Here is an 11953-nt window from a genome sequence, read left to right on the forward strand (position 1 = left end):
TGCTTCGCGCCTTTCCAGGATCTGCTCAAGGAGCTGTAGCCGGCGCTCCGGTGTTAGATAGGCGTCGGTCGTGACCCGACGGCATGGCGGCATGCCTAGCTTATTGTGGAGGCGGACGCCGAGTGAAAAGTGGTGGTGAAGGATGGAAGGGGAGGAAATGCGGACGGGTAGGGTTTGGGTGCCGGCGTCCGGCTTAAATAGCCGGGCTATGGCCCTTGCGTGGCGTGCCTGAGCGGCAACACGCGACACCATCGGTCTGATGAAGGAAACGACCTTCAGACCGCTCGGTTTCAGAGTGTTTGGCATGGGTCTCGCACGTCAGCAAGACGTGGCGGACGCACCCGGTCGCGCCTGAGCCTTCCCATACCCGCCTCAGATTTGGGCTGAATATGAGGGGTGCCAATTAGCCCGGGCACTCGAGGCCGGCTTGAGATGCCCGTCTGGGTGACTTTTTTTGACCAGTCATTGACCGGGCCATCCGTTTGAGAGGGGTTTGAGGCGCCCGACTGTGGATGATCTAAGGTTGGGAATGCACTCTTCCTTTCCTCTCGCTCCTGACGCGACATAAAGGAATCTCGTTTTCCTCCGTCCAGCGTCGGCATCAAGGCCGTGGGCTTTCCCTCCCTCCATCTGCCGCTCCGGTGACGGGACGATTGGGGAGCCCCGGTGCCTTGTCGTAGGCTTGTAGATAGGTTAGGGCTAGGTTTTTGGCGTGGCGACTTTAATGGTGGCAGCGACGGTGCACCGGCGAATAATGGTGTCAGACTCTCCCTATCTTGAGGTCACTATCCATGGTGACGTCGAAGAATCGATGGCGTGTGTTCCTCTTTGGTCTCCCCGATCCACGAGGTTAGTTTTCTTTGGTCTGGGCTCGCGGTTGCCGTCGTCTTTGACGGTTGCTGTGACGGCCTGAGCGGGATTGCAGATGGCTCGGTGCTGGGTTCGCGATCGACGACAGGCAACCCTGGTGTCTTTCTTCGACTTCGTCAAGTGAAGACGGTGGTGCTGGCCTCCAGTGGGAGGCGCGGGGAAGTACCCCAGTCGACGTGCCACATAAGAGATGGTTCCGCCACTCACGATGGACAATTTCATTGGCTCATAAAGCGGCTTTTGTCACGATGGTGCTCCTCTGGACCATGGTTTGAAGGATTTCCATCTCCTTCCGATCCGGCGGCGTTTCAGCGACGACGGAGGTCGGCGATGGTTGATGGGTGGTTTTTTGCAGAGTGGCCCCCTAAGTAGTCAGCTGTATTTTCAATTTTAGCGGGGTCTCTTTTGCAATTGTATCGAGTGAATGTCCTCCTGTCTCTCTCTAGAATTGGGATGCGTGTGTTGTTGTAACCGTGATTTATTATGAACACGTGGTTTCCTTTGAAAAATGAAAAAAAAGAAAAGGTTGGGAACACGTGGCTTTGTGAGGACATGGTTGAAGCCAGACGCGGCGCGTTGGCGTTGATGACAGCTTGATCCAACGGCTACGCACGCGGCTGAAAACTGCGCGTTATCGGCCGGTTGTAATCAAGTGTTTTCCGTCAGGATTGACTAGGTCAAAATCCCTAGTCCACTCCATCGTCCCCACTTCTCACATCCGCCGCCTCCCCCGTCCGATGCGGCCTCTCTCCGACTCCACCGTCCGCCGCCGCCGCCTCGTCCAGCGCTGACTTCTTCCGGTCGCAGCCGCCTCCGTCCCCCGTCCGGTTAGCTCCCCCCTCCGGCGCCGCCTCGTCCATCATCTCACCCGCCTCTATCTCCCGTGCAGTGGCTGAGCTCCGACTTCCTCCACTGTCCTGCGGCCCACGGGTGAATCGAATTCGGGAGAAGACTGGCAAACATCAGCCGGAGCAGCAGCAGCAGCAGGAAGTTGTGAAAACATAGTGGATTTGAACCGGAATCGTCTCAAAAAGACCAAATACGAGGTATGTTCTTGCTCGAACAACACTGGACATATTTTTTTTTTATTGTGGGTGTCCAATCCCTAGCAATTCACAGTATTAATATTGGAGTTGCACGAGGGCAGTGTCGGATACTACATAGGTCATTGTTTATTATTCAGCACTTCGTTCACTATACATAAAACAGTGCTACTTTTTTTGGTTCGTTCAAGGATTGGAGTGCAGCTGCCATAATCAATGACGAACCGAACCTGGTTATAATATTTTTATGATCCCAGTGTAGACTGTTATAAAGGGCTAGTTGAAAAATCACTTTTTTGTTTACTCGCATTTCCTTGTAATAGAGCATGCAAGGCATCAGCTCAACTATTAGTTCCAATACTACATCATCATGACAAGGTTTAGATTGATTGCTCAGTGACTTTATGGTCAGCAAGCAATCCACCCACGGTCCATCAATCAACAACGGTGTTCTTGTGCAGACTATAATATACAACAATTAAGTTAATATTGGACCTGTCAACAGAGAAGGATGGAGCACTATCTCTTATCAGACTTGGCCTTCGTAGCGTTGCACCTTCCGATTCTGTAAAATCTTGAACAAAGAGCAAAAACAACAAGTAATATTAGAGAAGCTTGCACAATGTAGTACCATTGGCAAATTAGGCACCTCACTGCTCACTGACTGAACCAAATAAAGTAATACATGCCCTGTTCAGAAAGCAAAAAGTCTTGAGTACACTGCATAGATCGATGTGAATTAATACACACACAAGCAGACTACTAATTGATAAAGAGATGGTTCTAGTAAGATCGCACATTACGTGTTGTGGCCCATGCCCATAATAGATAGGTTGCAACGATTGTATGAGCATGGGAGATCTCAAAAATGATGTGATCACACAAAGGGTCTCCTCGCTCTAATTCTGGTCAAATGGTGCACCCATGCGATGGTGAAACATGGGAATAACTTGACCCAGATTAACCAAACTTTGCATTAGATTTGAGGAATGTCCAACTAGCTGTGGTCAAGTTCGAATGTTGTTTCTTATTATTGTTGGTCAGTGTTTTTGTTTTTTTGAAATCTCCGCCTTGAAGTCATAATAATGCACTTGGAGCATGTAGTCCTTTCTTATAATTTTCGGTCTTGAACATCCTAGAGTTAAACTTGATGACCTTATGCAACCTTTAGCTGATGAATTTACGAAGCTGAGGTGTGGTGTTCAAACCTTGGATGCATGGGAAGGAGAAAGTCCCAATGAAGGCAACACCAAGGATGGTCAATGTAGGGAATGGTTGCTAGGTGGAGTATCCATGTTAAATTTGCATTTCTGATTGCATGGCTGATACCAAAGCATTTAGGCTAAATGTGGTGGCAAAGCATGTCTGGTTTGATCCGGTCAAACAAGCCCACCTATTGTCCGACCTGAACCATGTAAGCCTAGCTCGGCCAGGTATGTAAGGCGAGCTAGGGCCCTCTCGGAAGAGGGGTGGGGGTTGATCTCATTCTAGAGCCATCTAGGTCTAGGGTTTCTACCTAACCCTACCTCTTCCACCTTGGCTGCCGTCAAGGCCATACTTTTTAATCCAAGACACAAGTTCGGTAATCTTATCGATCTCCGGTCGGCACTTGAGTAATATAATCCAAAGCTAGTTGGAGTAGAGTGTTACCTCTCCAGGGAGGGCCTGAACTTGGGTAGATCATGTGTCTCGTGTGCAGCCATCTCGATTCGCTACTTGCATGCCCATCCATACAAATCAATTGTTGCTCGACGTTACTGCATTTAAAACCTTGACACTTGGTGCGCTATGCACAGTTTGTGTGTGGATGTGAGCCTCATCCGATGGCAAAAAACTCGACACCCCGACAAGGGGCAAAATGGCAGCCAGGTACATTGGGCCTCAATGCAGTGGCACTGTCTTTGATGGGGCCTTGGACAAGGCGTGCCTCCTTCAATGTGCTCGGTGCCAACACAGGACGAGCGAATGTTGCCTCCTGGCACCCCGCATGTCAGCTCATGGCGGGGGAGGGGGGGGGCACACAGGACCGAGCGATTGCTACGTGATCTCTAGTGGCTCCAACAGCTACAGGGACAAGCATCGCGCTAAGCACATATGCGTGAGATCTATGCAACCAAGCCAAGCACACCTCACTTCTTTAAGTGTTCGAGACCTGGATCACCTTCGGACGAGCCAACCACGTGGAACATGTCCCACTGCCGGGTAGATTCCCGCTGGTTTTGGACCAACTCGTCGACGGCGTTCGACTCACCTAGGTGCGGATGGATGGAGGGAGCGACTCTGAATCCTCTGTGTCAACACCCTCGATGGGATGGAGATCCCTCGCCTCAGAGTTAGGCCGATTGGTGTACCCTTCCACGGGGTCATCTTGGGACACCAGGCCAACTCACTCGGGTAGTTCGATCTACCTGTCACCTTCGGCACCCCCAATAACTACAGGATCAAGAACCTGTGTTTTGAAGTTTATTGATATGCTAGGTTCCTTCCACCCTATCCTGGGCTGCCCCTGCTATGCCAAGTTCATGAAGATACCCAACTAGCCTATCTCCAACTCAAGATGCCAGACCCTAGTGGGGTCATCATAGTGCGATGCCACTTCCAGTATGCCCATCACATTGGTTACGGCGGCGAAGTTCAAGGCCATCAAATAACAAGTGTCATGATCTCCTCGTCATTCTAGGCTGTGCAAGACACCAAGGAGATTGAGATTGACCTGGTGGATCTCGCCAGGGTCATGCATATCGGCCCACGCTCAGCCTCGAGCAGAAGGATGCACTTATCCTTTTTCCTTGACAAATTGGGACATATTTGTGTGGACCACCTTCTACATGTGAGGGGTCCTGAGGGACATTGTATAACATTCCCTGAATGTTCACAAGGATAGCAAGCTCGTCAAGCAACACCTAAGCCTCTTCGGGGAAGACCAGTGCAGGGTCATTGGCGAAAAGATAACAAAGTGTTTGGCGGCAAGCTTCATCATGGAAGTGCATCATGTCGAGTGGCTGGCTAACCTGGTCCTTGTCCTCAAGAAGAACAAGAAGTGGAGTGGAGGATGTGTATCGACTATACTAGTCGGAACAAAGCGTGTCCGAAAGACCCTTCACCTTGTCGTGCATCAACCAAGTGATCGTCTCTGTCGCAGGCTGTGAGGCACTTTGCCTCCTGGACGCCTAGTTGGGTTATCACCAGATCAAGATCAACAAAGGATATGAAATTAAAACGCTCTTCATCATCCCATTCGGCGCCTCTTGCTACACCTCAATGCCTTTTGGCTTGAAAAACATGAGTGCCATGTACCAACGGTGCATCAAATGCTGCTTCCACCATCAGATTGGAAGAAACGTATAGTCTTACATCGACGGTGTGGTGATCAAGATCTGGAAGGAGGGCCCACAGACGGATTTAACAGAGACATTCACCAACCTCGGTAAGTTCGACGTGAAGCTTAGATCGGAAAAGTGCATCTTCGGGATCCCTTTTGGGAAGCTACTTGAATCATCATCTCTGAGTGAGGAATCGAGGCCAACCCCGATAACATTGAAGTTGTCCTCAAGATGGGGCCGCCCAAGAACATGAAGGCCATGTAAAAGCTGGCTGGGTGTGCAGCGACACTCGATTGCTCCATCTTGCGGCTCAGTGAAAAAGCAATGCCCCTTTACATGCTCTTGAAGAAGCAACACACTTTCAAGTGGAAGCCGAAGGCGCTCGATGAACTAAAGAAGACACTGACTACATTGATGGTGTTAGTCCCCCCGTAAGGAGAACCGCTACTGCTGTATGTGGTCGTGACTGCCTTGGTGGTTAGCATTGTCCTGGTGGTCGAAAGGTCTGAGCCCAGCTACACCCAGAAGGTGTAGCGGCCAATCTATTTCATCAATGAGGTGTTGTTCGAGTTCAAGGTGCGATGCCCATAAATTTAGAAGATCATATATGGCCTGTTTATGATGTCCCAAGTTGGTTCATTACTAACATCCACACACGGTCCACGTGGTCACTGCTTCCCTAATCGCCAAAGTCATCAACAACCAAGATGTGGATTGCCTTGCCCTTTCCATCAATTTGAACTTTTGGTTGCATTGGCTAGTGCATGAAGCTTAACATGGTATCAGGGCCTGAGGTCTTGGGTTCAAGTCTAGGCTTTCGCAAATTATCTAAAGACCGCTGCCCCCCTCCATGTATAGGGCTCTTTACCCATACCTTTGGGTCTATTCACATGTTGACTTCCCACTTCACATGTGAGAGCGGGTGTTGAAGTTTATGTGGATTGCCTAGCCCTTTCCATCAGTTCAGACTTTTGGTTGCGTTGGCTACCGCATGAAGCTTGACAGTGAAGTGGGTAATGGAACTCATGCTTTTGGTCTGGTCTACACCCCTCACACTGGCATCGAGTCCTCGACGCTCGCCGACTTCGTGGCCGAGTGAAGTGAAGCTCAATCCCTCCCTCCTATAGTCAACCTTGAGTACAGGGTGCAGGGGTTGGTGTCGTACTCACTTGCCCCAAAGAGGAGCATCTCAAGTACATGATGTAACTCTACTTCCCTGCGCCGAGCAATGCAACTGAGTACGAGGCGCTTCTACACGGGTTGCACATCGCCATATCACTCGGTATCCACCGGCTCCTCACCCGTGGGTACTTGGATCTCTTCGTCTGGTAAGTCATGAAGGAATGGATGTGCACGGATCCCACCATGGAGGCATACTGCCAAGAGGTGCGGAAGCTCCATGCCAAGTTTGACGGGCTAGAACTCATGACGTGCTCTGCCGACACGAGGTGACAGACGAGCTGGCCAACTTAGGCTCCGCGTGAAACTCAGTCCTGTTAGATGTTTCCCTTAGGAGTTGCACTCACCTTCGGTCAGGGAGAAAGTCACCCTTGGGTCTGAGTCGGGCCTGGGAGGGTTGCCTCCACCCTCGACAGAGGATGCTTCGGCTTCAGGGGCGGAAGTCCTCTTTATCAACCCCGGCTAGACTAAGCCCCTCATGTATTACATGATGATGGGAACCCTTCCCTAGGATAAATGACGAGGCTAGGTGTGGCATGTCCGACGCGCCAAACCCAACCACCATCATCAGTGGAGAGCTGCACAAGTGGAGCTCCTTCTATGTCTTCCAAAGGTGCATCTCCGAGGAGGAAGGGTCCTCCAGGAAGTTCACACTGGGGCGCCTGTGGTCACCATGCCGCACCTAAGTCACGTGTTTGGAAAGCCTTCTTGCATGGTTTGTATTGGCCAACCACGGTCGTGGACGCCCAACAGATCGTGCGCACTTGCAAAGGATGCCACTGCTATGCACAGACTCACATGCTGGCACAAGTGCTTCAGACCATCCCTCGCTTTGTTTCGCTGTATGGGACCTGAACCTTGGTAAATCCTCATCTCAAGTGCACCACTCTGAATTTCTGTGCGTACGCTGCCCATGATTGTTATTGTCGGAAATTACACCGACATCTCCTCCGGTCCTCTTGTGCTTGCTGCCCTCTGCCACACTGAGCGCTTGCTTGGTGCATGCATGATTGCTTTGCTGTTGGGCTACCTGCGTGCTTGCTTGTTGATGGGCTGCGTTGTCACGCTTGTAGCCATGACGAGCACTACACCAACCACCAAGCTGGCTGCATCAGCCCCAAATAAATTTTGAATTTAAAATATTTTAGCGTCAAAATATATGATATTGAACCTGGAATGGATGCAAACTTCTGCTGCAGTGGTCAGTTCACTGCCCAGGCTCTCGAAAGGCGTGGGTTCGAGCCATGCCTAACGCATCGACGAAGTTTTCTCTCCAACGCGAATACTAGTTCAAAAAACATAATGGCCAGCACTGTGAGTCGATGGTGACCTCCTGAACACAGGTCGTGTGCCACTCCACTGCGCCAGTAGCCAACTTGTGTTTGCCTTGGCATACAAACCATATTTGACACAATCTTAGGTTGAAGTTCAAAATTTTCAAAAAAGCTGGTGCGGACTGGGCCCAAACCCATGTAACGATTACTAAAGCCGTAGACAGGAAGGGGTATCCTAAGAACCCTAGAACCATTCCCCTTTGGGCCTCCTTCATTTTGCAGGAATTTTGCAGGGATTCTAAAGGATAGGAATTTTGTAGGAAAAATTCTTTTGGATCCCTTTGGTTTGTAGGAATAGAATCATATTCCTATAGAGAGGAACCGATCCTTTGTATTTCAACAGAAAAAAAAATACATTTGCCTAGTTTCAATGGGAAAAAAAGTTCCTATCCTATGAGCCAAAGGAGTTCTTGTTGTTCTTCCCACCTACCTTCTCAGCTACTCTTGTTTGCAAATCCTCCTTCTGTGAGTGAAACAGAGAAGCGGGACGTTACATGCGTGCTGCTGGACCGTTGGGCTGCTGATGGCCTGATGCTGCTGTTATTGCTTTGCTGCTAAAATAATTCTGTCTTTATTACATGCCATTTTATTAATTATTTATATATACTCGCTGCATCGCCTTATGGTTCCTTGAAATTGCCGTATCCCGTGTCCCTGAGTTTGTATCACTGTGTCCGTGTCCCGTACCGGTGCTGCATAGCTGCTCACTGAGAATTAAGATACCTCAATCAGAATCCACAGAACGATGAAGTTTTTTCTTAGGTTCTTGACTAGCCTACAGCTGGATCCTATTTTGTTGTTTTGATTGTTTGGGCAGGGTAGTAATCAATACATCTAGTTTCTTTGGCAGATAGTCATTATGCTGAGATTAGTTCAGTGATTGTGGTATAACTCCATATTGATGGCTTCTTTTGCTAATTCTCGTCTGCTTGAATTTTTCAAAAATCTCGATCACCACCGAGCTTCAGTTTCACTCTTTCTATATGTTTCATTTTAGTAAATATTAATTTAGCTTGTATACATTTTAAATTTGGTAAAACATCAATTCAGCTTTTAGTTTGCCATATATGTGATGACGATGACTTGAGTAACGGTGGTTGAACTTCCATCAAAATACTCAGGAATGGATTTAAATTTCTAAAAGGAGCAGATCACTTATTATTTGATGACTCCTAAATCCTAATTGCTAATTATTTTCTCTTGTAGGCTGGCACAGCTAATGGCAACTTCACGAGGTTAGATATGAGCTACATTCTTGTTTGTGACAGAACAACAGCATTCTAATTTGCTAAAATATTATGCCCATATATACTTCTCAGCTCATGGCGTGGCTCACATTTGCAATTAAGAGAACATAACAGATAAACCTATTTGTACACTGTGAACTAGGGCAACCTGTTTGCTTAGTGGTCTGAGACTGCCAAATTGGCTGTGCATATTAAACTACGTCCCAAAAAATAATGATCCAGACTATTTTATTTAACTTAGGCAATTTTTTTGGGGGAACTTATTACAGGAAAAGAACATCAGGATTTTTGAGTCTCTGGAGTTGCAGTAGCACTAGAATATCTGCGGGGTTGCCTGACCCCAGGCTGTCCCAACTTATGGCTTTCACCAGATCAATCCACTATGTTGACCTTCCCCTTTCTTCTGACCAAACACTGTTTCACATAGCACTCCAACCCTTTGTGATTCTGATTGAACCTTTTCCTAGAGCAACCTGCAAGATCCCCGTTGCAGAGTAGCGGGCAGGAACTCCTGTTACTGCACAGCATGCATGGACATAATTGAATTAACACCCAACAGGGAAAAAAACATGCCTGTGCATCAATAATAATCCAGACTAGTTGCATCACTTGAGCTAGCACACACAATAAGAAACAGTAGCGACAGGAAAGAATATACCTAAATTAATATTTTTCTCAATTAATGAAGGTAAGCCCTCCCTCCCATAATTCAAACCCTGCCTAGTAGGCTAAGTTAATTCAGGCAAACTACTAATAAAATAAAATTGCATTGAGTGAATCAGTATTATTGTTTATTCTGACTAATGGATTTTTTTTGGTGATTTCTACTTTAGGTCATCCACCAAAGCCTGGCAAGAGGTATGTTTTCAATTGTCTTTGCGGATTAAAAGCCTGCACCTATTTCTCATAAAGAAGACAAATATGAGTAGTTCAAAAGCAAAGGATTTTTTTTTCATCATTTCAAATTTAAGAACAAAGCAATAATATATAGATACTGATTTAGGTAGAACTAAGACATAATCATGCTTTTCGTTACACATTTGACTGAATTAGAAAGACTGAGAACATACTTGTGCTTTAGTGTTGGTCAGGAGTTTGTTGATCATCGACTCCTCAGTCGAATAGGACATTATCCTGATTCAAAAGATTTGCCAAGACAGTTGGACATGGTAGCATACTTCCAGGACGAGCCTCCTTGTCAGAAAACTCACTGCACTAATGTGGCGGTTGAGCAGTACAACGCACGACAGCAGGTATGTGTTTATCTGTGCCTGCCTTAGAGAGTAGCGTAAGGTGTTTAGCTTGGGCTTTGAGGCGTGAGGGCGTCGCCTGTGCCAATCTAGTTTAGGTGTCGCACAAGTACGACCCATTTGTCTCCACATGGAATGAGAGCAAACCATTCGCAGAACAAAATGTCTCTTATTTAGACATTTCCAAACGTAAATATAGCTGGAAGCTTATCAGGTTGTGCTATCCAACAAGGCAACAACAGAAAATAGCACTTAAATCAAGTGCCCACATTAGTTCAAGTTTGATGCCTAACCGACGATACAAACTCTAAGGTTGTTATTTGAATACGAAGCCTAAAAAGTTACAGGTTGTGTGTGATTTACTTTGCTATCATACGAAGTGTTGTTTACGCCTCACCACACGCCATAATATTTTGATCTCATCTCAGTATCTCACATCTTTAGATTATCATTTTGTCTTTATTACATTATTTTATATATACACTCGCCGTATTGTCGTATGGCCATTTCTAAAAATTGCTTTATCCCGTGTCCCCATATCCCTATCCCCGTCCCGCATATCTGTATGGCCGTGTCCGTGGCCCCGTATTGGTGCTGCATAGACCAAAAGTATAGTTGAATCGGTGGAATCCTAATCTTTTTGCTTCTAACCTACAGAGTGATGATAAGAAGATAATGCGTGCAGTTGGAGTTGACAGCAACATGTTTATCTTGGACCAGAATGACCCGGTGAGCTACTGGCATGTGTACTTTAAAGCTTATGTAGGGAGAAACCGGTACAGGTGTTTTGCTGAGTTGAGTGGGGAAAAAGGACCCGAATTGCTCAGATATTGCACTGCCGTGAATAAAGGTACAAATGATTACACATCTCTGTCACATTGAATCGATCACTAAAAAACTATTGTTATGAAGTTGATTTTACATTTGTGAAAATACTCACTTTTAGAAAGTACCATGAGTTGTTTATTGCTGGACTATTATTTCTTTCTTTGCTGAGATGTAGTAATATTTTTGTGAAATCAATTATAGCACAACATTTCTTATTTTGCACTCCCTCCGTTCCTAAATATAAGTCTTTTTTAGAGACTTCAGTATGAACTACATACAGATGTATATAGACATATTTTAGAGTGTAGATTCACTCATTTTGCTCCATATGTAGTCCCTTGTTGGAATATCTAAAAAGACATATTTAGGAACGGAGGGAGTAGTAATTATACACAACACTAATTGGGAGTGATTTATATTTGTGCAGCTTCTGTTGTGTTGTGCAAGTACTGCTTTGGAGGAATATATCACCCTCCCGGAGTAGATTTCACGGGTTCACCACGTCTTCCACCTCCAAACGTATAGGCAGTTCCTGCGAAAGAAAGACCGTCAGCTCGATTGGTTCGAGTCAGTCCTGAAGTAGAAAGAATGTTTCAGTCTGTCCCTTATTACTAATTGAAGTGACATGTGATGTTTTATTGTTCTGATATGACCAAGATAACAAGTGATTGAACTTGCATCGACGACATGTTCGTTTGGATACCAGAGGCAGGAGAAATGCAGTTGTCCGGCACCCTGTTGTCCAGGAAGGAGAGGCGCTGACAACTGATGCCCGAGGGCTGCCTTGTCCTCATATGAGCATTCAAACTTGATGGCCATTACATTTCAATGGTTGAAAATATGAGCAAAAACATTTCAAAATATCTTATAAGACTCATA

The 11953-nt window shown here is 46.7% G+C and overlaps 1 protein-coding gene across 2 annotated transcripts; it reads left to right on the forward strand.

Annotated features, from left to right (window-relative positions):
• The first annotated feature begins 1544 nt into the window (after positions 1-1544).
• On the forward strand, positions 1545-11751 carry LOC147962470 (uncharacterized). 2 transcript variants are annotated; one of them, XM_087535273.1, is made up of 7 exons: positions 1545-1697; positions 1760-1916; positions 8956-8984; positions 9830-9854; positions 10078-10249; positions 10904-11096; positions 11502-11751. In XM_087535273.1, the coding sequence occupies exons 3-7, from the start codon at positions 8969-8971 to the stop codon at positions 11597-11599; spliced, it is 504 nt and encodes a 167-aa protein (XP_087391399.1). In that variant the 5' UTR covers positions 1545-1697; positions 1760-1916; positions 8956-8968; the 3' UTR covers positions 11600-11751. The 2 variants fall into 2 exon arrangements, with proteins under 2 accessions (XP_087391399.1, XP_087391400.1); XM_087535274.1 differs by having other exon boundaries at positions 1549-1670.
• Positions 11752-11953: the final 202 nt, after the last annotated feature.

Source organism: Triticum urartu, chromosome 7A (assembly GCF_056163025.1).
Source record: "Triticum urartu cultivar PI428250 chromosome 7A, HENAU_Tu73, whole genome shotgun sequence".
NCBI lineage: Eukaryota > Viridiplantae > Streptophyta > Magnoliopsida > Poales > Poaceae > Triticum > Triticum urartu.

What these genes read in the sequence shown, in the direction of transcription:
- LOC147962470 (XM_087535273.1), top strand. An exon ending in AGTACAACGCACGACAGCAG is followed by an intron (nt 10,250 to 10,903) that starts GTATGTGTTTAT and finishes TCTAACCTACAG; the next exon opens with AGTGATGATAAGAAGATAAT. An exon ending in TTGCACTGCCGTGAATAAAG is followed by an intron (nt 11,097 to 11,501) that starts GTACAAATGATT and finishes ATATTTGTGCAG; the next exon opens with CTTCTGTTGTGTTGTGCAAG.